Here is a 25186-nt window from a genome sequence, read left to right as displayed (position 1 = left end):
CCAGGCCGCCACGGACACGCCCTTCAACGAAAACTCAAAATCTTCGCAATTTAACATCGCAAAGGCCTTTAGATTAGGCATACCAAATTTGGAGTTGATTTGAAGAAATCTCTAGGAGGAGTTCGTTAAAATATAATGCATGGAAATGGCAAAAATGACACAAAATTTGCTAATAATATTAAAAATAACCGACTTCCTGTTGGGTTTAGAATTTTGCTCCAAGAATCTTTTTTGTAGGTATTGATGTGTTATATGTGTGTACCGATTTTCATACATGTACGTGAAATGTAGCTCGAGGCGCACACCGCTGAACGTGCATAGGTGGCGCTGTCGAGCCATTTTACCACGCCCACTTCTGAAACCCATATCAGACGTAAATTTTCGCCAGTTCGGAGGCGTGTGCAAAATTTGGTGACTTTTTGAGCATGTTTAGGCCCTCAAAAATGCGATTCATTTTGGAGAAGCGGAATAATAATAATAATAAACGGAGCAATTCCAATAGGGTCCTCACACCATCGGTGCTCGGGCCCTAATTAAAGCTGCAAGCAGCGATAAACGGGCCCTCGCACCCGGGCTCACCAGCAGCGAGTGACTTTAGTAAATAGGTGAACGGTGAGAAATATGCGTTTAAACTCATAAATATAAGTAGAATATATCAATGTTTATTCAATATATGTGCCAATCTTCCTGTTGCCAGCAGGTGGCGCTATAATTATAATGGAATATTGGCCTTCAGATGTGTTCAGGGCAGGACTCTTATCGAACATGTGAAGTTTGGGGAAGATTGAACATTTTATGCCTCAGTTACAACAACTTCTCTTGCTGTGGCGAGACGTCAAATTTTGTCATGGCGCCATGGACACGCCCTTTAACAAAAACTCAAGATCTCCACAATTTAACATTGCTCAGGCCTTAAGATTAGACTGACCACAAAAAATACATTAATGTCAAAAGATTTCTAGGAGTAGTTTGTCGCAGCGTAAAACATGTCACTTCCTGTTGCCAGCAGGTGGCGCTATGACTATAACTGAATATGGGCATGTAGCTCTGTTAAGGGCAGAAGTCTTATCTAACATGTGAAGTTTGGGGTAGACTGGACATTGTATGTCTGAGTTACAGCAACTTCCTTTTTCATGGCGAAACATCGAAATCTGTCAGGTCGCCATGGACACGCCCTTTAACGAAACCTCAAGATCTTCGCAATTTAACATCGCAAAGGCCTTTAGATTTAACTGACCAAGTTTGGTGGTGATCTGAATAAATCTCCAGGAGGAGTTTGTTAAAGTACATCCCCAGAAAATGGCAAAAACAACACCAATTTTGCAGAGAAAATTCTAAATAACCGACTTCCTGTTGGGATTTGGATTTCCTACCAAGAGACTTTGTGGTAGGTATTTTGTAGGTATCTACCAATGCATTTACTAATGTTAAAAATGAGACATTATTTTAATTTTTTTACCAAATCGTTAAGTAATTAAAAGTGTTTTGTTATAAATTTATTGACCTATAAGCATTTGTGAAATAGTTCTGCTTGCATCACAGCTTGGTCGTCATCTGTGAGCTGAACAGTTTTACTGTTACATCCATGAGATTATATAAATTCAGATTAATGTCAATCACAGGGTGTCAGAGGTCAGTATCAAATGAGTTTGAAATTATGGACCCACTTTATATTAAGTGGCCTTAACTACTATGTACTTACATTTTAATTAATAATTTAGTACAATGTACTTATTGTGTACATACATGTTTTTACATTGTACTTATATATTTAAAAAAAAAAACTACATGTAATTACATCTGTATTTAATTTCTGTAATTGCATTTATAAATACACTGTTGACCCATACTTTACACCTTAACCCACCCTTAAACTTACCCATACCTCCAACCCTCTCCCTAACCTTACCCCTATCCCACCTCAATAGCAGCAAAAGTTTTTTACAATACAATATGAACACAATAAGTACATTGTACTTATTTTTTTATGTAAGTACATAGTAGTTAAGGCCACCTAATATAAAGTGGGACCGAAATTATTATTTGCAGCACAAATAAGTATTTTTAGAATTTTTTTTTAATCACTGAAACTGTCAGAAAAGGATAAGGCCTAAGAGATTTCTTAAGCTGTAATGAAAACAGCACAATTAGCAACAACAACAACAACAACAAAAAAACAATTTAAAATAATATTTTTTTTTTTCTGGTGATTAAAGAGATGTTTAAGTCCCTCTCTCTCTTCCTGTCTGTCTGCCACTCAGCTCATGCCCATCCCCCACTCACACTCACACACACACACACACACACACACACACACTCAGTCAGCACACATACATTCCTCAAACAGAGGGACAGAGTGAGATGAGATGTCTGACAGTTTTTTAATTTTCTTTTAATCATACAGTGTCGTAAAGTCATGAAACTATGCATATTTCCTCAGAATGATTTGATCTCTGTATGAGAAAATGATTTTAAGTGTTTGGAAGCTGCAATTTAAAAATACAAGACAGTTAATGATTCCTTTTTTGACTGTCATTTCAAAAAATCACCACGACAAAACCGTTCAAGCTAACCAAAATCCGTTTGCAATTTAAGTTCCTCAATGTTTTTGCAATATGTAGATAAAGTTTTGTGAGTATAGTGAACTTTTCCTCTGAGGAGTATGGATTAAATCACAGCTAATTTTTTTTCCAAAAATCCATATTCAAATCAAAATAGCCGACTTCCTGTTGGTCGTAGCTGATAACTGTGAATTAGAAAGTTGTCCGTCTTGATAAGAACAATATACGTACCGAGTTTGGTGTCTGTAGCTAAAACTAACTCCCCCCACTTTTGACAAAAGGTGGCGCTATAGAGTGCCTCTTCCACGCCCTTGTAAAAGCTTTTTCCATTGTCTAGCTGTCAATAATACTGATATGTGTTTTGAGTTTCATGTAAATCTGAGGTTGTTATCTGCCTCAAAATCACCATAACAGAATATTCAAGTTTGACACGTTGCCATGGCAACAATATATAAGATATCAATATTCCCACAACAGGTTTACATCGGCCATGTTTTGTCATTATTCTGATGAAGTTTGAAGCAAATCGAGTAAAAATAAGATGCTGAATTCAAAGCATTTTGAAAATGACTCAATTTCCTGCTGCCAGTTGGTGGCGCTATAACGTTGACTCTTAATAGTCACATATATACGATCGGTATCATACTTCGAACAAACCGATGAAGTTTGATCAAACTCAGGTAATGTATGTGGATGTTATTAGGCATTTCCTGTTTCTAATTTTTTGCCCTAAATTCAACGCCACGCCACGGGCAAACCGTTCGAGATATCAAAAATCCCCTCGCAATTTTTCATCCCCAATGTCTTGAGATCATGTTCACCGAGTTTTGAAGCAAATGGTTGAAAGTCCTCAGAGGAGTATTTCAAATTCCAGAGCATGCTTTTTTTAAACAGCCCTGAATAGCTGACTTCCTGTTGGGCGGAGCCTATGACATAGAGCGCAAAAGTTGTTCAGCTCAATGAGATCTATAAGTGTACTGAGTTTCATATAAATACATGCAAGTGTGTGTGAGCTATGGTTCAAGGTTTCTGACTGTGTTCCAGGGGGCGCTGTAGAGCCCCTGTGCCACGCCCGGGTCCCAGCCTCTGTGGCGTCCTGATGGCCGCAGGTTCCAATGTGTGTGCCAATTTTCAAGAGTTTTTGAGTATGTTAAGGCCCCCAAAACCCCCCAGAAGGTTCATAAAAAATAAAAATAATAATAAGAAGAATAATCCTTAGGGGAACAATAGGGCCCTGCGCCCATTGGCTCGGGCCCTAATAATAAAAAATAATCCTAAGGAAAACAATAGGCCTCTCGCCCTTTGGGCTTGAGCCCTAATTAGGTGAATGACACGTGAACAAATACCTCTAAATCACTAGACGCTGATTTAATTATGATTAGTGATTCAGAGCAAGAGATGATGGAGTCACATCCACAGAAATCTGACGTAGGCACAGGTTTATTCAGTCACAGGACAAGGCTACGATCAGAGTCAATCTGAAACAGCAGCTAGCATTCAAATCATGAAGGTCTACATTAAACATAGAGTTTGTTCATTCAGCTTTACAGCTTGCATCAATAATGGTAAGAAATCTGAACTGTGTGTCAGTGTGAGAGAGTGAATAATGCTGATACATGATGTAGAGAGAGAGATCTGCTTTAGAAAGACAAACAGCAGATAATGAAGGATCTGTGCTGTTCTAACAACCCAAACGAATCAAAACTGAATACTGTTGTTGGATCGCAGGTTGAGTTATACAGGGGTTTACTAAAAATAACATAAAACCAGGACACTGATGATTTCTGTGTGGCCTCTGGATTATAAATAAAATAAAATAAAGTGTTAATTTACAAACTGGTCTGTATTGCACATAAATGATGATCAGCCAAGAACCACCAACTTAGATGAATTTTGAGAAATGTGTCACTATTTACTCGCCCTTGTGTTTTGTTTATTTTCAGTCAAACACAAATGGAGATCTTTAGCAGAATAAGGAGGCTGCTCTTTTCCACAAACTGACTATCAATAAACCAGAAATTAAAATAGTCATTTGCTTTCCATCATGTTGCTCCAAACCCATAAGACTCTCATCCGTCTTCAAAACACACATGAAGACGACACGTTCAATGAAAGCGGCCTTCCAACAGATGAGGGAATACGACACGCATCTTGATTTGTGTTCAAGAGATGAATGAACGTCTCGTGGGTTTGGAACGACACGAGCGGGACGCAATGATCGCTTCTGAACGGATCGGTTTGGGGATGGGCTATTCTGCCTCCTTCACTTCAGAACGTCAGCTTCTCTTTTGGACACGGACCAAGTTTTAGGGGAAAGATGATTTAGTGAAACACACAAATGTGTGAAGCTGTGTAGTGTAGCTAGTGAAGAACGAGACGGATGCAAATCTCCATGAAGACTGGAGAGGAGAAGCTGTTCTGTTCTGAGTCCTCAGACTCGCAGTGCGCCCCGTCCCATGAGCGCTGTGGTGTCTCCATCATCATCAGTGTCTTCCTCCGAGTCCTGGACGGGCGAGTGGTGCTGGTCCCCCCCCAGCGGGGGCTCGTCCGGCTGCAGACACTGTGCGGAGGTGGTGACCGTGGAGGAGTATGTGTGAGGCGGGCTGGAGGCGGCGGGGGGCCGGAGGAGAGGCGTGCGCTCAGAGTCTGCCTCCTCTTCCTCTTCCTCTCTGTCGGAGTCTGAAGACTCGGGGTCGGGACGGGTCACTCGCTGCTTGCACACCGGGCAGGTTTTCTTAGTTTGGGTGAGCCAGGGGTCCACACACCTGCAGTGGTACGCTGAACCACGGGACAAAAACACAATGATGATGTTAGGGGATCCTGAACACAGACACTAAATAACTTTAAAACGCTGTGCGAGATCTCTTCGGCTCAACACACTGATAATGTGAAAACTATTTAAAACCACGGTTTTTACAATGAGAAGGATTTCTGAAGGAGCATGTGATGCTGAAGACTGCTAAAACAATTCAGCTTTGAATTGTTAAAATTTCACAATATTAGTGTTTTTACCACCAAATAAATGCAGAAGAGAGTTCATTATAAACACTGATATATAATACGGTTTCCACACTTTGACAAGCACTTAATGATAAAACACTATTTCATTTAAATATAGTAAATAACACATGCATCATTTATGCAATGGGATTCCCATTTATTTTACATAATAGTATTTACTAAAACAATTACTTCTTACAATTAGCTATTTTTTTCAGTTTGTTCTGTTTTGGTTACTTAATGTGCAGGAACATTTCTACATATGGATTTACAGAGTTTAAGAAGACAATACAAGGAAAACTAATCACGAGATGTTGACCAATATGTTTATTTATTTATTGATCGATGATTCTTTGAAACCAAAGAGCAGAATGGCTGATATATATGTATATGATATCACATGCAACTTCTTTATTCTGTAATCAATCCCTCGATGTAATTTTTTTCACAAATAAAGAGATTCATAAAAACATGAAACAAAAGAAAAAACACTTTGCACTCATTCTGGCTGTAATCTTGTGATTTGAAATCAGTGCTTTTTCCTGCAGCCATTCACTGCTGTTTAACAGTCCTCACGGTTATATGTGTGAGACACCTCCAGTTCGGCTCCGATCAGCTCTAAATGCACTGAATGTTAAACTAAAGCATGTTTAATGCTTGCATGCGTGTGTGTGTGTGTGTGTTCTCTTACCGTGAGAACACGGCAGCACTCTCAGCTTGTCTCCCTCTTCATACTCATCCAGGCAGATCGCACACACATCATAACTATCACCTGAGAACAACACACCGTTATTAGAGCGACAGAACAATCTGGAAAAGTGCCACATCACACGTTTGAGTAAGTGCTGCATGCCAGTGTTATTCCAGCATCTTCCACATACTATTATAGTTTTTGTTATATTTTGAATTATATTCAATTTTTACATTTTCTACTTCCGTGTTAATTTAAGTAAAAGTTTTAGTCACACTGCTGTGCATTTGTGATTAGTTTTTAAAAATGTCTATATATTTTTAATACATTTTTATTTCAGCTTTAATTTTAAATGGAAATGTGAAAAGTTTTTTTTATTTTCTTGTATCTTATTTCAGTTAACATTTATTTTATTTCAAGTAACAAGTGTTGTTTTAATGTTTTTAGTTTAACTAATATCCTTGGTATGCCCCTAAAAAAGAAGAAAAGAAAAAAGGAAGAAGATGGTAACTTCTATGATTTCCACCACGCAGTTCTGATAAATCTCTATCTATATTGTAGAATTAACATGCAAACTTGACTATATTTTGGATTTGATCGTCAGCCACCTGTTTAACGCTGATTAGACCTTTAACGAAGTCTCTTCCGCTCACCTTTAACAAACTTGTGAGTGGGGATTTTCTTCAGCTGTTGTTTGGAGAGTCTGTTTTTCTGAAGTCTCTTCCTGTGCTGCATGCAGCGCACAATCTAAAGCAGCCAGGAGGAGAACACATCATGAACACTTCATCCACTATACAGCTGCCACCCAGACTACACTTTTATTACATCACAACAACACTCTTTTCAATACTTCCGGATTTGTGCACATTTGAAACCATGTTGTAGACACCTGTGCTTTCATGCATGAGTCTAGTACACATCATTCAGGTGTTTCTACAGCAGTCGAGCAGCACTGACCAGTATGATGACCATGACCAGGATGATAATGCCCACTACTCCAGTGAAGGGGATGAGATAGTAGGACAGAGGGAAGGAGAACTCGGGCTTCAGAATCACAAAAGCCCTACAGCACAGAGGTCAACAAATAAAGTCACACACACAAGCGTAAAAACATCAAAACACCTTCGAGGTTATAAAGTCATTCAAAACCAGTAAAAACCTCTTAAAATCCTGGACATAGGACTTAGGTTTAGCACACAATGCTCTCTGAGTGAAATTAGATTTGTACACAAATATAAATGCTCAAGATTGATTCTGTTACAAATTTAAAAAAAAATGTAATAAATAAACAAACATCTATCTTTTATTACACATGGATGTGTGAGAGCAGAGAGTTAAAAGAGTTTTAAGAGAGCATCCAAAGAGGAAATCGTCAGAAAATAAACTATGCAGAGATATTTTAGCATGTGAAAAACAAAAAAAAAACATTTCCACGTGCCCATATTTGTTATTTCGTAGCTTTGATCACTTACTACTGATCATTTACTAAAATTATGGCGTACACTCTCAGTCTTGGAGGCAGGACCTTTTCAAAAAAATTTAACTTTTAGGTACTATACTGTATTTTAAAACACTAAAATAACTCCTCCAGGGGTAAAATATGTACAAAATTGTGCCTTTCAAAAAGGCAATACCCCATTTCTGAGAATGTAGTTGTGTTTCTATTCATATTTCTATCCATTTCTACCCATATTTCTAATTCTCTGTATGTAGCCGATGTCCTTCTCACCCTTTCTCTGGGATGATGATGCTGCGCAGGATCTGAGACGCGTAGTAGCTCGTGAACACAGAAGGGATCTCGATCTTCTCCATGATCGTGTCTACACAGGAACAAGATGGACAAATATGATCGAGTATGAGTCTTACAACAAACGTCTTCAACCCTCTTCAGTAAGGGTCAATGATAGGCTTCAGACACCGCTCATCCTACACATCCACCACTGCTCGTCTGTTCATTTATTAATCAGTACTTGTTTGTTTTCAGCTACTAATAAGAGTGCAGTGTGTGTGTGTGTGTGTCTCACCATTGCTGTATCCCATACTGAGAAGTGAATTAGAGTACACGTTGTGAACTATGGCTGCGCTGAATCCTGCCTGCTGTGCATGGAGCACCTAGAAGACACAATAATCAAAAAACAGTACTGCTCTCATATTCTGTTACTCAGGAAGCACATCTGTGGCACACACACAAGGCTTGACACCAGATAACATGTCCTTGTGAGGAAGAAGAGCGCTTCAGATTTATAGGTACATAAAAAGTAAAACAACTACTTGCAGATTATTAATAAATCAAAAGGCTACCCAAGTGTACTTTACACAGTTAACTAATCACAAATTAAAAGTTTTGCTTTTCAGGCATGCTTCATAATCATTCTGCTTTGATCATTTCCTTCTCATGCTTCAAACGTGAACACTTATTTTGATTTTATTACTTATTTTTATTACTTTAATTTTTATTTTTATTTGACTAAACTTGACACTACGTTTGAATTTAATACATCTTAGACGGTTTGTGATTATCATTACAAATAAATACATTTATAATTATACATTTGTAAGTGCATGACAAACACGTTTCAATAGAAATTAAAGTATATTTCATATATTGTATTTTTTTTTAATTATTATTACTGTGTGGTTTGTTCGGAGGACAATATTTGACTGAGATACAACTATTATAAATCTGGAATCTGAGGGAGCCAAAAATCTAAATATTGAGAAAATCACCTTTAAAGTTGTTCAGATGAAGTTATTGGCAATGCATATTACTAATCAGTAATTAAGTTTTGATATATTTACAGTAGGAAATTTACTAAATATCTTTACTCAATATCCTAATGGTTTTTGGCATAAAAGAGAAGTGTATAATTTTGACCCATACTATGTATTTTTTGGGTGTTTCAACAAATATACCCTGAGACTCAAGACTGCTTTTGTGCTGTGGGGACACATATTATTTTAAAGTATATTAATTCCAGAATAAGTACCAGGTATTTAGTCATAATAAGTATTTCTTCTTTTTCTCAAGGGTACATTGTCTATTGCCACATGCTTTTAGTTGTGTATATATATATATCCTTGTCAATTGACATATTATTTTTATGAAGGATATTTTGTAATGTACTGTAATAGTGCAGCTGTGCGGGAACATTAACCTTGATATCAAAGTTACAGTCATAGCGTCGGATGAGGACGATGTATTTAGTGCTGTTGAGATCAGACGCTGTGGGAGAAACTGGAGGAGGATCTATAGACACACAGGCGTTCTGAGGACGAGCTTCTACCAGCACACCCTGAGAGAGACGGAGAGAGAGAGAAATACACACATGCAGGGCAGAATTAGGAAAATATCCTCCAATTATAAAGATACAACAAAGGGCAACTCAATTCTTGAAACCCAGTGACCCCCATTTTGCACTACATGCTTAATACTTCATGTATTTTTATTATTCCTTTTCTTTCTGTTAATACATATGTGCACTATGTGAGATGAAGAGAGAGAACATCAGACCACATCTTCACCCTACACACCCTGATCCACAAATACATCAACCAAAACAAAACCAGAATATCTGCTTGCAAAATCTCTACAAATTGAAATACCGATTCGAATCTGGCTCAAAATATTCCCATCAGTCACTGAACCTACTGCTTTATATGGCAGTGAGGTGTGGGGTCCTCTCCTGAATCACCAATTTTGAAAAATGGGACAAAACTCCGACTGAAGCCCTGCATGCTGAGTTCTGTAAGAGTCTCCTCAGAGTCCAGAGGAACACTACGAACAACACACGCAGCGCAGAATTAGGCCAATACCCTCTACTAATGCACAGTGAGAAACCAGCCATCACATTCTGGAACACCTAGAAATGAGCGACCCCAACTCTTACCAGTTTAAAGCCCTTAAACACCATGAAGTGAACCCTGAAAAAATCCCCTGATTCAGATGATCCTGAAGCTGCAGAAGCAAACTATCACAACTAACACCAGCCAGCATCAGGACTCTGAAATACCCATCCACACAGTTCAGCCCAAACAAATTGTAAAAGCACAACTTACTGGACTGAGACAACAGAAAAACTAAAACTTGAATTCTATTTGGCCCTAAACAGAGACTACACAACTGCAGAATATCTGCGTGCAGTGAAAGACGACAGATACAGTGATGCCTGTCACAAAAAGAGGGAGGAGTCAACAAATCAGCGATGAGCCCACACTGTTCTACTTTCTTTAATGTATATACATACATGTTGTTGTTGCATATATATATGTTCTAGATTCAGTGTAAACACTATGCTTTGGCAATACATTGTAATGCCAATAAAGCACATAATGAATTGAATTGAGAGACAGAGCGAGAGAGAAACAGAGAGAGAGAGAGAGAGAGAGAAGGAAAGAGAAGTCAGTCACTCCTACTCAGTCACAGTATTAATGTCCAGGAGTAGAGATTCATTACCTCAAGTCCATCTTTTGGCAGAGGAGAGCCGAAGAGAGCGGGCAGATCCTCGAACAGCATGGAGGTCATGTTATTGTAATGCTGCACAGAAGAGAGAAGAGGCATTATACAGCAATCAACCCCACTTCATTAAATACACACCGAATGCTGCTCGATATCATAAAAACATCTAGAAAACGCCTAAAACCAGACACTTACAGCATATATATACGCCTGACCAGGAGACGGCGCCACAGTGCAGAAGAAGACTAGGACGGACACGCTCTCCACAGACACCATCCTGAACCAGAGCGACGGAGACCTGCACAGACACACGAGTTCAACACCTTCACCATCAAACATCTCCAGTCTGACCTGGTCTACAGAGAGAAACATGCCTGAACACAGCAATCATGCTTTAGCTTTAAAATAACTGGTTTCTAAGAAAGCACATAACCCTCTCCCCTCAGGATGAAGGCTCTGTGAGTGGATCGGTCATGTGCTAACACACACACACAAATGTTAATTATGAATGATTTCATTTGTGTGAGTTACAGCACTGCGGTGAGCTACTTTTAAAGTTGCCACAGGACAAAAGTAGCACCAGATCGCTCTCTTTTTTTCCATATTGTGACGTACATCTAAGTGAAATATATGTAGGGAGGGATGTGGATGTTGATTGGCTTGTGAAAAGTGGGCGTGGCACTCATCTTGCACTACTTTTGTGGGTTTAAGCAGAAATCCAGCAGGCATCAATTTCACCAGAATATAAAAACATTAAAAAATTTTTTATAAAAATAAAAAATGGCACAGATGCATTTAGAAAACAGATAAGGAGAATTTTTTATTTCAATGACCTGCCCAAAGCAGTTTTAATAGCTTTAATATGCTTTAAAAGCACATTTAATGTTTTTAATCTTTCAAATTATCTTCTTCGGTCTGTAGAAAATAAGAAGCAAAGGTATTTTTAATATTTTGGAGCCGGAAGAAGTGCCTTGTCTTATTATTTTCTATAGACACAAGTTTGAACCCAACCAAAGAGCACCTTCTGGATTATTAAACGGAGGTCCTTTCAGCAAGTAGTGCTCCGAGATGATTTCCTTGATCTTCTTCTGTGCTTTATTGCTTAAAAACGTCCTTAGAAGAAAGCCACTCCTGATCTGACGTCATCAAGCCGTTCTGAGACCTGCACTTTACTCATCTTCAATGAATGATTAACCCCAGGAATGAAAGGCTCTGTGAGGAATCTGTGGTTTCCACGCGTCATCAACAAACTGTGAGGAAGTGAAACTGCTTGAGACAAGTGTCTCTCGTTCAGATCTGTGAAGGTTTGACAGCAGCTGAATGATCTACTGTGACAGGGTTTAATTCATAAAGAAATGGGACAGGACATGCGACACAAGCAGTGTCTGAGAGTCATCCCACGTGTTCGGGAGCTGCTGGATCAGATGAAGAGCAGGAAGTTCTGGTTCCTCATCATCAAGGCTGAGATTTTAGAGATGAACTGTGATTGTCACTTCATGAAGGCAAGAATCAAATGCTCTTGATGTTCACACATCTCAGAGGTCACTCCACAATAAAGACATACTGCGGGTTTCAGACCTCAAAACTAACTCCTCAGTTTAAAACATTAATTACGATGCGCTAACATTCCCGGACAGTGACGTCACACTTCTCAGATGTTGGGACGTATGAAACTGCACCTCATTAACCCTTCACACGACGTGTCGCTAATGTTTTACTGTCGTCATCTTTACATAAATGTGTTTATAGTTCCGTTTCTTTGACTGTGTTACTCAAACATATCCGGCTATTTCACAAGTGCTTGCCATCCCGAGTATCAAAACACACGCAAAGAGTACAGTGCCAAGAGGTTTTCAACAAGAAACAAGGCCTAACATACATTAGTAGATAACGTTACTATGTTACGCTTTACGATAGCCCTGGATGATTACAGGAAACAGTAAAACAAATCTGAAGTCTGAACAAACGTTATTGCTATATAACGTTATATCCACAAAATACAATTACAACTTCCTAAGCCCATTTCTGCCGCCAATTGTTAACTGACACACACACACAGTACCGTATTTGAAGTGTAGTTTCAGAGGACTGTTGTTTACTCTGTATGTTAGCGCTAGCGGCTAATCACTCGATCCAGCTGATCTCTCACTCACTCGAGACTTCACTGTGATTCCGATCAAATCGGTGAAACACGGCGCCTTTTCTCCCGAAAACGCTCTCTCGACGCTTACAGCTCATTGATTCGAGTCGGTTTCTCTCGAGGAGCTTGTCCGATCCAGCCCTTGGTGGAACTACGATCACACGTTTGTTTACAATACCGCGAGGCCAACGGGATCTCGTGAAGTGCGCAGTTGCAGTTATCGCGAGACAGATGAGCGAGAGGTTGTAATAAAAATAATAATAGACATAATAATATAAACAAAAAATACAATTATAAAACCAGGTTAAAGGTTACATTTATAATAATAATTTGACCCTCTAAAACTTGCACTCTATTCTAATTATATTATATCTTCTATTATTTTTATTTATTATTAAAATATAATTACATTATTTATTATTTAGTTGTCAGGTAAAAACTGTTACCCCTGTTTCACACCGCAAGCGTGAGCGGCGCGCGAGCAGCGCGTATTTTTTCGGCGTCCATGTTAATAAATGAGTGCATTCACACCGGGACCAGGAGCGTCGCGTGAGCGTGAAGCAGGAGCGTCGCGTGAACAGCAGTGAAGCGGGGGTTTCGGCGTCCGGTCTATTTTTGCTTTGCTGCTCACGCTCAATTAAAGTGAAAGCACACTTTTGATGGAAAAATAAATATGATTTTACACAAAACCTGTTCAAAATGCACAGAATAAGCATGCCAAAAGTTTTAACAACAACGATAATGTCTAGCGTTTTAACAATTATGCCAGAAAAGAAAATTAAGTATAACAAATATTTATTTACCCATTTAAACTTTTTAATTATTCATTTTGGGAGAAAGAATGTTGTATTGTTATAAAAACAAATGTTGAAAGAATTAAGAAAGAATGTTAAGAAAATGATAAAATGATGTAAATTATATTTATGACACAACACAATTTTATTTGCCCAATTTGTCTTCCAAAAACACAATAAGGGTAAATAACTGCATCAATCACTACAGAGACTGTGAATAGGGTTTGTTCTCAGCAGAACTGATTCTGAATCTTTATTTTAAAATAATATATTTTTTGTGTGTCATTATAACGGACTAAAATCCCATCTAACATCACGTTCGATTCAATCTAGTCCATATAAACAGACACAATAGTTTAAACACAAGTCTAAATGGATGTTAGATGTAGGTGAGACTCACACAATACAACAGCTCTACTGTACATAAAAGAACAAGATGACTTAAAAACAGTCCTCAACCAAATTTATTTTAAAACAAAGCAAGTAAACAGTAAGAAGAAACAACTCCTAGTTCAAGCACACACTGTTTCTGTTTCATGACTTAAAATGAACATGACATGGCCTCGAGTCAGACAAACACAGTTATGTCCAGGCAATAAATAGGACTCTCTCCAGAAAACGATCCTAAAACCATTCCTAACTTTAAAAAGAGCATCATGACAAAACACAGGGGACTTGCAACATTACACACCACATGTTTGGGTTTACCCTAAAAACAGATGATTTGGGACAGTAATATGAAAGCAGCTCTGCACTGCCTTTATGTGCATGACACTTCCTGAACCCCTCCGTTCATCTGAAGCTTGCTGCTCCATCGCTCCTCTGTATAACATCTGATCACACACTGCTGCCAGCGCCGTCCTCCTCGCCTTTCTTCTGCCTTTTCTTGGCTCGGATCTCGTTCATGGCTTCCTCGATGGAGCGCGTGTCTCTCTTATTGGCCACAGGGACTGTAACAACCAGACAACAGTCAATCTGGATACTGCACTGTCACAAAAGCAAGTCTACAGGAGATATTTTATTGGGTATGGCATTAACAGCTGCTATTAAGATCGGTTAAGAGAAGCACAGATGATTTTGAGCCTCGTGCACATCACATAACTTCAGTTAACCTAATACTTGTGTACTTTTCTGACAAAAACCTGATTATTATTGACTAAATAAAGCCTAAATAAAGAATAATATATAAATATATATATATCTGACATCTTCAATGTTACACAGAATTCATATCTGGAAGATACAGAATCAACACTGCTTTATAATTATTAATTTACTAAACGTTTTGTGTCGATCTCTCGCTCATGTTAGGGCTGTAAGATGTTCGTTCTCTTGAATAAACTTTTCTCTCTGATTCTGGCTCAAAAAAGTGATTGGATGTGCTCTAAACGGCGGTCTAAAAATATTTCCTGTAACAGCACATCAATTAAATTACATTAAATCACATTTTGCTAATGACCTACAGCGTATTAGTGGAAGAAATAGTCATGATTTGGGATTAAATCTTTTTTTTTTTTAAATATATATATATATATATATATATATAATATTTTTATTTATTATTATTATTATTATTACACTTAAACTGTGGTTATTTTACTATATTTTGAATTACCTTTTTATTTTTTCAGTCCAGTTTTCAATTTAATGAATTTTTTAGTAATCTTGTTTTTTTGGGCTTTTATTTATATATTTAGCGTTATTGAACTTTCTAAATCTGAAATAAACAGTTTCACGATCCTGTTGCAAAAAACTAAAGTTTTTTTTTCCTCGCTTTGACTTTTTACTTAGAGTCCAGTTTGTGTAACTGTACTCACCACAGCCGTATGATTGGTTGGCCTGAAGCGTGTGGGCGGCGTCTTTAGCAGCAGATGTTCCAATCAGATGGCTGTATTTGTCTCTGTAGTTTGAGCTGGGCGACGCAGGCCTCTTCTGAGAGCGACTGTCCTCCTCAGTCTCCAGAGCAGCCTGTTCCTGAAGAACCAGCAGTGAATCAGTCTCACACACTTCAACACGCAGACAGACTCTGCAGGACGGTGAACAGTATTCAGGAGGATCTCACCTTCCTCCGTCGCCGCTCCTCAGCCTTCTGCGGGTCCCACTCCTCACCTTTCCGATAAGCCTCCAGTTCTTCATCCGATGGCGCAAACTCCTTCATTACCATAAATGATCACAGAAACTTCATTTTTGGATGAACTAACCCTTCAATGTTGTATTATGGAAATATTATAGATTATTATTAAACTAAAACTGTATATTATATATATATATATATATATATATATATATATATATATATATATATATATATATATATATATATATATATATATATATATATACATACACACACACACACACACACACACACACACACACACACACACACACACACACACACACACACACACACACACACACACACACACACACACACACACACACACACACACACACACACTTACCCGTTTGAACAGCATGACGTATCTGCTCTCTTCATCTTCACCGAAGGAAAAGGACGTGAGGCCAGCCACCTCGGCCACATCATGCCTGAGACACACAGATGTAAATGTGTCAAGTTCACAGCACACACTCCTCAGAATACATCCAAGAGTCTGTTAATGTGGAGACATTTCCACGCCACGAAACAAATCCCTGGGGCATACTGCTATTTCAGGATTATTTTACAGTGTTCATTAATTGTTTGAATAGCTTTGTTTTTAGATTTTACATTTTAACAATTTTATTACTTTGTGATTTATTTAGCCTCAATTCATTTTTAGTAAACTTTTTTTTGTTCTTCAGCTTAAACTGATTTTATTCCATTTAGTTACCCAGGCAACATTTCAAATATTTGTTTGTTTCTTTTTTTTCTTTTCAAGTTTATATAAAAAACTAAACTGGATAAATATCAACTTGCATCACGCAAGGCTACAGTTAACTAGAACTAAAACCATTAAAAACCTTTGCATTACTTGCAATAAAAATAAAATAAAATAAAATAAAGTTTCTTTAAGCTAGTTGCAAAGGCAAAAAAAATTACTACAAAAGTACTAAAATAATAACAAAAATAAAATAAAAAGTCAAAATAAAATAAAAAAAAACCCGAAATCAGAATGAAACACACAGATTCTAAAAGTGAAAGTGAATGTAAAGTCGGAGGATAACAGTGTGCTGAGCTCACAGAATGCTTCTCTTGATCTTGCTCATGGGCTCGTAGGTCTTCTTCTGCAGGGTGCTGTCCTGAATGAAGTCAGACACCTCCTTCTCCATCTGATGAGAAACACATTCACACTCAGTGGATCACAGGATCCAGCTCATGAGACACAGATGTGAGAGAGCATGCTATACCTTCTTCCTAAACTCTGCCTTCTTCCTCCTCTCGTCCTCCTCCATCTTCTTCATTCTGGCTGCTTGTTCTGCACGTTGATTAATCACAATATATCATTCAATATGCACCACATGTATGTGTGAACTGTCAGTGATAAATGTATTAAATACTGTCATTGTTTATATCTGGGATCTTCCTCGTTGTGTATTTTAACACAACGCATATTTATGCACTATTTGTGAGGCAATTTAGTAAATCTAATGTATAAACAAACCAACTTGCTAGAAGGGATAGAGCAAAAAATAATAATAATACTGCGCATGCGCATATTAATTTATCTCACAATGTACAATAATTACTATTTTTGCATTATTGTAAGAGGAGCAGGTGTAGACGTTAAAAAAACAATCTAATCGGAAGAAAATTTTAATTTATTTTTAGCTTTCGGTTTTTGCTGTAGCCCGTGTTTTCAACGGCAGACGTGCGTAGCGGTGACGCGTGCACGCACAGCGATCGTTTCTCGGGCGCTGATTGGTTGTTTGATCACAGTTAGTGTCGCAGAGGGCACTCGGATATTTCTCAGGTTTCTCTCGGAAATCTACGAACAAGCTCGGGTTCGTCTTCTACACTGTGAGCAAGCGCATTCGTAGGGTTAAAATCTTTTCTACCTTTAGCTTTCCGTCGGCTTTCTTGGTTGTGAGCCGTCGGAGGCTTTTCCATCGAGCTCAGGATCGAGCCCAGGAGGTCCGCCATCTTTGGACTGTCTAATTTTTCGCCGGAAGCTCGCTTGGCATTATGGGTAATGTGGTCCAAACGCAGTGACGTCACTGGTTTAATCCGCCGTTCGAATATAAAGAAACAATACGCAAAAAATCAAATTAAATAAATAAAAGCAAAGCACATGCCGCACAGCTTTGATCATCACTCTGGATTCAGTAAAGCATTAGTTATATGACCTCTACAGCCGTGACACCAGCTCAGTTTCGTAAATTAGTAATCGACCATAATACAACTCTCACAGAGCTGCGTTGTATGTGATGGTATTATGTGTATTGATAATTTGTGATTCATACTTTTTCTAGAATTGTCATTTATTCTCATATTTTCAGGATTGTTTTATATATTGGTAATATTTGACCAATTATCACTTTGCTACTGGTGCATAGGAGTCAAACCCAGCACTACAGCTTTAACAGCTGAATGCTCATGTCTTCAGGTTACCTCAGGTTTCATTTAATGGACTGGTTTTAGTCAGATTGCAGAAGTTGTGTTTGTTCGTCATTCCTGCAGAGCAAGCAAATGAGAAACACCACAATGACAGATTTTTTTTTTTTTTTAAATGGCTTCTTGATGAAAGCCACAACCGCAGCATTTTGTTTTGTATAAAAAGCTGGGCTCTGTTTGACACTGCTCTTCAATGAAAAGGAATATAACACACCTCACACACTAAAAAGGAAATATCCAGTTGTGTCTAGCTCCTCAGACCACGAAATGTATTCTCAAATACCTCGTTACATCATTTAATACATCACAACATGCTGTCAGGTGTGGTATTGGCATTATCACACCACATTATCTTTATTACAACACACTTTCCAATTAATTGTGCTCTGTTCACCGTTAGCAAACATCACCAAATGTGATGGCCCCTTCTTTCAATGCACTTTACAGTTTAGAGAATCAGTCTGTGTAACATAAGAGTTGAGTTACTAACCCAGCTAGTACACTGGTCATTTAGCAACCATCAAAAACAGAAGTGTGGGAGAGAAACATGTGGAAACATGGCCCGCAGCGTCCACCAGTGACGAGCTCAAGGGGGAATCTAGGAGTCAAGGAAATAGATCTTGTAGAATCTGTTCATCTGCTCCAGGAAGATGAAGGTGAGAACTGTGTGTGGCCCGAGACGAGCGTAATACGGAGTAAAACCCTTCCACAGACTGAAGAATCCTTCCTTCCTGATGACCTTCACCAACACATCCTACAGACAGGGTCAGAGAGAGAGAGAGAACAAGAGGAGAGCGAGTCAAAGTCATGGTCTTTACCACTAAACCATTAACAACAGCAATAAGAGAGGACATTTAATTATTACACCTTCTGTGACAGAGACACCATCCAAAGCCGTGTATATTTATATGTTAAGAGTCTTTATTGATACTATAAAAGCTAATATATATACAGGTCCTTCTCAAAAAATTAGCATATTGTGATAAAGTTCATTATTTTCCATAATGTAATGATAAAAATTAAACTTTCATATATTTTAGATTCATTGCACACCAACTGAAATATTTCAGGTCTTTTATTGTTTTAATACTGATGATTTTGGCATACAGCTCATGAAAACTATTATTTTTTATTTTATGTTACATCAGTTAAAGTGCCCCTATTATGTCATTTTAAGGTTCCTAATATTGTTTTGGGAGTCTCCTACAATAGGTCTACACCCGCTTTAGTTACTGCTGTATTTGCTTGGTGAGAGATCGAGTATGAGTGAGATGAAAACTTACCAAACCATTCCTGTACTCCGGCTTCCCATCGATCATTCTCATGTTCTGGATTCTTTTGAAAGAAGGAGATATATGTCAGCATTAAATATTCAACACAATTTCTACAGAATCTGTTGACAAAGGAATTGTTGAATAATGTTGTTATTTTTGTTTTATTCGTGTACAAAAAGTATTCTCATGGTTTCATAATGTTACTGTTGAACCACTGATGGCAGATGGACTATTCTGACGATGCTTTTCGACGATCAGTAGAATAGTCAACCGATTACTCGATTAATAAAATAGCCCTAATATTTACTTCACAACCTAAATCACACAGATCACAACCCTCTACGGACACCTTAGCAATTGAATCGCCATTGGCTAGTAAAGTTTTTAGTTTACTCGCCAGAAAGAGAGACAGACATAAACATACTGTATATGTTTTTAAAATGGCACAGCTTTTTAAATAATTGAAAGCACATACTTAACATCAGTCAGTCAAGCATTACAATATGATATCTGGATAATACTATTTAATGATAGAACTTTAGTAATTATAATTCATAACCCTGTATGAATGCACAGACATTTTAACTGAATTTAGGACTGGTGGTGGTGCTTTGTTTGTCATTCAGTGTTTCTGTAAAAAAAAATTAAAAAGTGGAAAAAATGAATAATAATACTGATGAGAAGATAATAATAATCCAAATTCTACTCATAACTACAGTAAAACATGCACTAATGATGAACGAGCTGCTGCATTCATGAATATTAATCAGACTGTGTCCATTCACAGGAACTGATTTGCTGAAATCAAAACAGGGATGATAACACATGAACACCAGCCAAAGAGATTGTCGTTTGCACATTAGTTCTGCCCACTACCAGAAAACTGAAAGAAAGAAAAAATCCAAAAGGAAAATACAACAAAGACCATCGTTTACATGTAACGCATCTTCACACTAGAGTTTAAGGTACACCAAATACACAAACACAGGTGCGCTGTGCATCCATTGAGATGAACTGAAAAATATCACAGAACGCATGATGGAGAGTGAAACTCAAGCGCTCAATCACTGTTCGGCGAATGAATATATATCTGTGCTAAACTTATACTCCGCCTCAAACTCACAAACTGACGAGTAAAATCTGATCATTTATTAACCATTGGCTAATACTACACATCATTTAGTCGCCAGAGTGAAGATTTAGTTGCATATGCGAGTGATTTACTCACAGTGTAGAGGGTGGATCATCACACCACCCTATGTCTAGTAATAAATCACAAGAGTTAAAACTGAGTGTACCTGGTCTTAACGATGTCCACGGGCATGGAGGCAGCTGTGGTGACCAGTCCACTGATCATACTAGCACAGAAGTGACACAAGATATCATCTCTGAAATAACCTGTACACACACACACAAGATTTCAGTTTGACCTCAGTTCACTACTCACTCATTCAGAACAACACACACTCAGTGAAACGTCTGCAAGTAACACGGTACATAACATATATGTGCTATAGCTAGACTGCCTAGAGAGCAGACAGTACAGGTTTGTGACTGAGAAGACAGAAGAAGGTTGATACCAGAGTCCAACAGTGCTTGTTTGGACTGGGAATATGAGGCAAGTTGGGCTGCGTTCACAACGACTGCTCTGGCCATGGTGGGTATACAACCCTACATTAAAAACAAAACACACACACACACACATTACATATACAAAGGGTTTCTGCAGGTTTGATGAAGGTACATGTAAGAGTAAGACTTTCTAAGGCAAAGTGTTTAGTTGATTAATATTAGCAACACTTAAAAGTCTGAAAATACAACCTCCTATAAATCTTTATTACTTTTCACATTAATTTTACAAAAACAAAAACTTAGATACCTGCTCACAGTACCTTACTTTTTTGTTCTCTTGTTTTGAAGTTAAAATGTCTAAAGATTAATTTATCAAGACACATTTACTTGACCCTTGTGGGTTGTTGGGGAGGTTTTCGTCCACTGGGAGATAGAGTTGAGTCTTATTTTGGCCACAACTTTCTCTGTGTTTGAGCTAATGGAATGAAACTGCTGTAAAAATGTAACAGATAAATATTTTTTACATTTTTTTTGCATAAATCTATAGCTTCATATACAAGTCAGACACTAAGCTTTTTTTTGCACAGGCCTATCTAAATGGTTAATGTTCCCGTCTAGTGATCAACTGTAAAAATAACAAATGTTACCTCTTCCCAACAGGGAAAACCACCAACAATCAAGAATCTCACACACACAAAAACACTATAATTTGCTGTTATACTCCATATAACTCCATATACAAGCCAGAAACTAAGCCTTTTTTGCACAGGCCTATCTAAAGGGTTAACGGTCCCACCTAGTGATCAACTGTAAAATTACATTTTTTTTTTACCTCTGGTAGTTTTGATCAGGACTGAAGTTGGTTAAAAGATTTATGCCAAAAAAAATAGAAAAAAATATATGATTCTGATAAATTTTTACAGCAGTTTAATTGAGTGGATGTTTTCATCCCGAACAACTCGAAAGGGTAGTGAATATGAACAATCCACAAGGGTGGATTTAAGTGAATGCAAAACGTAATGCCATGACTTTATGAATTTAAGATTTCTGCCTCTGATTTAAGACCCTTTAAGGCCTTAATTTATTTAAGGGTACATTAAACCCTTTTAAGAACCGCAAAAACCCTGCATATAGTTTCAGAATAAATGAAAAGAAAAAGAAAAACCCAAGTGACACACTGTCACATAAACCGTGGTCATCAGGCTAGTAGCTCTTGAACGTATGAGTCTGAAACTGAAATGTGAGTCTTTGACTATTTTTATTATTTAAAAGGAAGGAGAAATTACAGCAGCTGAATAGAGTGAAGAAAACAGGGATTAGTGCAATGTTACACCTGCACTGCTGAAAGAATGCAGATGTTCTAGAAATTTGAACTAAATCAAACATCATGAACTGAACAAGATCCTAGTAAAACATCTCCAATCATAGTTTTACACACACACTCACTTTCTCACATATAAACACACTCACTCACTCACTCTCTCACAAACACACACACACACAAACACTCTCTCTCTCACGCACACACTCACTCTCTCACATACACACTCTCTCTCACACACACACACACCATCTCTTTCTCTCTCTCTCACACACACACACTCTCACATACTCACTCTCTCACATATACACTTTCTCTCTCTCACACACACACACTCTCACATACTCACTCTCTCACATAGACACTCTCTCACACACACACACACACCTTCTCTCTCTCTCACACACACACACACACACACACACACAAACACACACACACTCTCACATACTCACTCTCATATACACTCTCTCTCACACACACACACACTCTCTCGCACACACAAACACACACACACTCTCACATACTCACTCTCACATATACACTCTCTCTCACACACACACACACACACACACACCCCATCTCTCTCGCTCCCTCTCTCTCACACACACACACACACACACACCCTCTCTCTCTCTCTCTCTCTCACACACACACACACCCTCTCTTTCTCTCTCTCTCTCTCACACACACACACACACACACTCTCACATACTCACTCTCTCACATATACACTCTCTCTCACACACACACACACTCTCTCTCACACACACAAACACACACACTCTCACATATACACTCTCTCTCACACACACACACACTCTCTCACACACACACACACACACCCCATCTCTCTCGCTCCCTCTCTCTCACACACACACACACACACACACACCCTCTCTCTCTCTCATACACACACACACACACACACACACACACATACCCTCCAGAGTGTGGTGACCCCCTCCTCTCTAGTGATTCTGATGAGGGCATTGAAGACATTGGTGTAGCCCCTCCTTTGATCTGGTGGTAATCTGAACAAGCGAGAGATAATGGAGAGAGCATGTCATTTGGTCACTTTCAGGAATATAAACAATGTGTGAGGAAGTCAAATATGGAGTGCATTATATCCTTCTACCTGCCATCAGCGGTCATTCGAATAAGTGCCACCTCGGCCGGAGTCCCAACGAAGGCCCCCGTGGCCCCGGCCGTCATCCCGATGAAAGCCTTCATCAAGAAGTTGGGAGGTGTGCCATCAGCTCTGGTCATGCGCTCAAACAGGACGGTGTAGATGCCCAGACGGGTCGTGGTGTAGGTAGCCTGTCTCAACAGACCCGCAGAGAGTCTGACAAACACGGCACAGAAACAGACATGAATACAATAAATGCACAGCGAGACAGGAACGAGATGTATGATCAGATATAAACCTAATCAGATATTTACAGCTATGGGCTCCATCTACAGTCAGGAAGCTCCCTAGTCTCTCACATCCAGTGTCTGGTAAAACTAATCTTAGAAAAACAAAAAAGCATTCATTCAATAATTCATGAGTGGTGTGATTTATCCTTCTTGTCTGAGATCTCTAACCTCTCTATCTAAGCGCTCTTATAGGCTCACGCCTGTCTTTCGTACCCAGTGTAGATCCCGCCGATGCCCTCGTTGCGAAGGATGCTGGCCACGGCATGAAAGCTGGTCTTGTACTCGCGAGCCTTTGATCCCTGACCGCTCAGCTGCATACGGTTCTTCACCAGGTCCAGCGGCTGCACAAACACCGTGGCACCCATCCTGGACACAGAACCAATGCACATCACCTACATCACTGTTCCACTCCACAGTCCTAGTCCTGAAGGAATCCTATTCGTATCAGCAGCAGAATAGCAGAACACTGGAGAACTTGGGGGAAAAAATCACTCAGAAAATGATCGTAAATTTCCCAAATGAATACAGGAGGTGGTGATAAAACTGTGACATTACTAAACGATAATGTCCTCTGCAGAGGTCAGACTTCTGCTCTTGGGTTGTTTACTGTACACAGTATCTGAGTTAAACATAGCAGGACTCTGTATGTTTGGCTGTTTCTATAACAACGAAACCAGTTGGGTTCAAATTTTTAAATTCTAACGGTCGACCGGTGTGTAACTGCGACAGAAGATACACGGGTAACGTTAGGTTAATATCGTGTTCTTTTGTCAGTACAAAGTGACGTTAAGCGCTTACACATTAATATCTCAGCTTTTTCGTCACCAGTATGTTTACATTTACCCGTCTACTGTTTTTTGCCCGCTGTGTTTCTGCGACTAACGAAACTTCTAACGTTACAGAAGACAGTCTTCCCTCATAATAAATCTTGAATATTTTAACCACTTGAAAAGTAGCACAAATAAAGGTGCCAGCAGACCAAACAGAAGCACTGTGACATTAGACTGAAGTGCTTCCCGCGGGTCTGTAAACTCAATCACAGCACGACTGACAGAGACACTACAGCTGATCCTCTGATGGTTCAGCTGATAACCGGGCAGCAGAGCCCTGCACGGGTGCTTACGTACCCAGCCAAGCCACCGAAGAGAAACTTAATCGATTTGGGCGAGGTTTTGGGCCTGGCTGTGTCCGCGGCGGATGCCATGCCTGCGGTGCTGGTTCGGGTTTCTGTAGGACTCCTGCGCGCTCCGTGCGCCGCTTCTGTCGCTCCGCTGCGTGGAGCAAGGTGACTCGCCAGGACCGCGCACGTCGAGCGGAACACGCGGGGACCAATCACGTAGGAATTTTCACTCGCGGAGCCGAGCACGTACGTGACGTGTAATTTCTCTTAAAGAGACAGATAC

The 25186-nt window shown here is 39.0% G+C and overlaps 3 protein-coding genes across 4 annotated transcripts; all 3 read right to left on the bottom strand.

Annotated features, from left to right (window-relative positions):
* Positions 1 to 3985: 3985 nt before the first annotated feature.
* LOC127990849 (E3 ubiquitin-protein ligase RNF167) lies at positions 3986 to 13062 on the bottom strand. Of its 2 annotated transcripts, none has more exons than XM_052591527.1 (10): positions 12771 to 13062; positions 10904 to 11006; positions 10706 to 10786; positions 9408 to 9545; positions 8277 to 8364; positions 7982 to 8072; positions 7210 to 7315; positions 6906 to 6999; positions 6253 to 6333; positions 3986 to 5339 (listed from the first exon to the last, which is right to left on the bottom strand). In XM_052591527.1, the coding sequence occupies exons 2-10, from the start codon at positions 10982 to 10984 to the stop codon at positions 4993 to 4995; spliced, it is 1107 nt and encodes a 368-aa protein (XP_052447487.1). In that variant the 5' UTR covers positions 10985 to 11006; positions 12771 to 13062; the 3' UTR covers positions 3986 to 4992. The 2 variants fall into 2 exon arrangements, with proteins under 2 accessions (XP_052447487.1, XP_052447488.1); XM_052591528.1 differs by having other exon boundaries at positions 12862 to 13062.
* A 798-nt stretch (positions 13063 to 13860) lies between these two features.
* Positions 13861 to 17805, bottom strand: LOC127990892 (sperm-associated antigen 7 homolog). Its single transcript, XM_052591530.1, has 7 exons — positions 17642 to 17805; positions 16994 to 17061; positions 16827 to 16915; positions 16108 to 16192; positions 15705 to 15794; positions 15460 to 15616; positions 13861 to 14592 (listed from the first exon to the last, which is right to left on the bottom strand). The coding sequence occupies exons 1-7, from the start codon at positions 17724 to 17726 to the stop codon at positions 14480 to 14482; spliced, it is 687 nt and encodes a 228-aa protein (XP_052447490.1). The 5' UTR covers positions 17727 to 17805; the 3' UTR covers positions 13861 to 14479.
* Positions 17806 to 18512: 707 nt separating this feature from the next.
* LOC127990876 (mitochondrial 2-oxoglutarate/malate carrier protein) lies at positions 18513 to 25097 on the bottom strand. Its single transcript, XM_052591529.1, has 8 exons — positions 24911 to 25097; positions 23997 to 24149; positions 23503 to 23709; positions 23308 to 23398; positions 21052 to 21142; positions 20770 to 20869; positions 19481 to 19532; positions 18513 to 18951 (listed from the first exon to the last, which is right to left on the bottom strand). The coding sequence occupies exons 1-8, from the start codon at positions 24985 to 24987 to the stop codon at positions 18796 to 18798; spliced, it is 927 nt and encodes a 308-aa protein (XP_052447489.1). The 5' UTR covers positions 24988 to 25097; the 3' UTR covers positions 18513 to 18795.
* Between the last annotated feature and the right edge of the window lie 89 nt (positions 25098 to 25186).

Source organism: Carassius gibelio, chromosome A5 (assembly GCF_023724105.1).
Source record: "Carassius gibelio isolate Cgi1373 ecotype wild population from Czech Republic chromosome A5, carGib1.2-hapl.c, whole genome shotgun sequence".
Lineage (NCBI taxonomy): Eukaryota > Metazoa > Chordata > Actinopteri > Cypriniformes > Cyprinidae > Carassius > Carassius gibelio.
The sequence above is the reverse complement of the archived record's forward strand: the minus strand, read 5'-3'. Positions and strand labels throughout refer to the sequence as shown.

Coding starts and splice junctions, on each gene's coding strand:
- LOC127990849 (XM_052591527.1), bottom strand. CDS start 10,984: ATGGTGTCTGTGGAGAGCGTGTCCGTCCTAGTCTTCTTCTGCACTGTG. Junction 8,073..8,276: donor CAGTATGGGATACAGCAATG/GTGAGACACACA, acceptor GTTCCTGTGTAG/ACACGATCATGGAGAAGATC. Junction 7,316..7,981: donor ATCATCATCCCAGAGAAAGG/GTGAGAAGGACA, acceptor TCTGTGCTGTAG/GGCTTTTGTGATTCTGAAGC.
- LOC127990892 (XM_052591530.1), bottom strand. CDS start 17,726: ATGGCGGACCTCCTGGGCTCGATCCTGAGCTCGATGGAAAAGCCTCCG. Junction 15,795..16,107: donor ACGTCATGCTGTTCAAACGG/GTAAGTGTGTGT, acceptor ATGGTAATGAAG/GAGTTTGCGCCATCGGATGA. Junction 14,593..15,459: donor CAACCAATCATACGGCTGTG/GTGAGTACAGTT, acceptor TGGTTGTTACAG/TCCCTGTGGCCAATAAGAGA.
- LOC127990876 (XM_052591529.1), bottom strand. CDS start 24,987: ATGGCATCCGCCGCGGACACAGCCAGGCCCAAAACCTCGCCCAAATCG. Junction 23,710..23,996: donor ATCGGCGGGATCTACACTGG/GTACGAAAGACA, acceptor CGTGTTTGTCAG/ACTCTCTGCGGGTCTGTTGA. Junction 19,533..20,769: donor GTGGACATCGTTAAGACCAG/GTACACTCAGTT, acceptor TTCTTTCAAAAG/AATCCAGAACATGAGAATGA.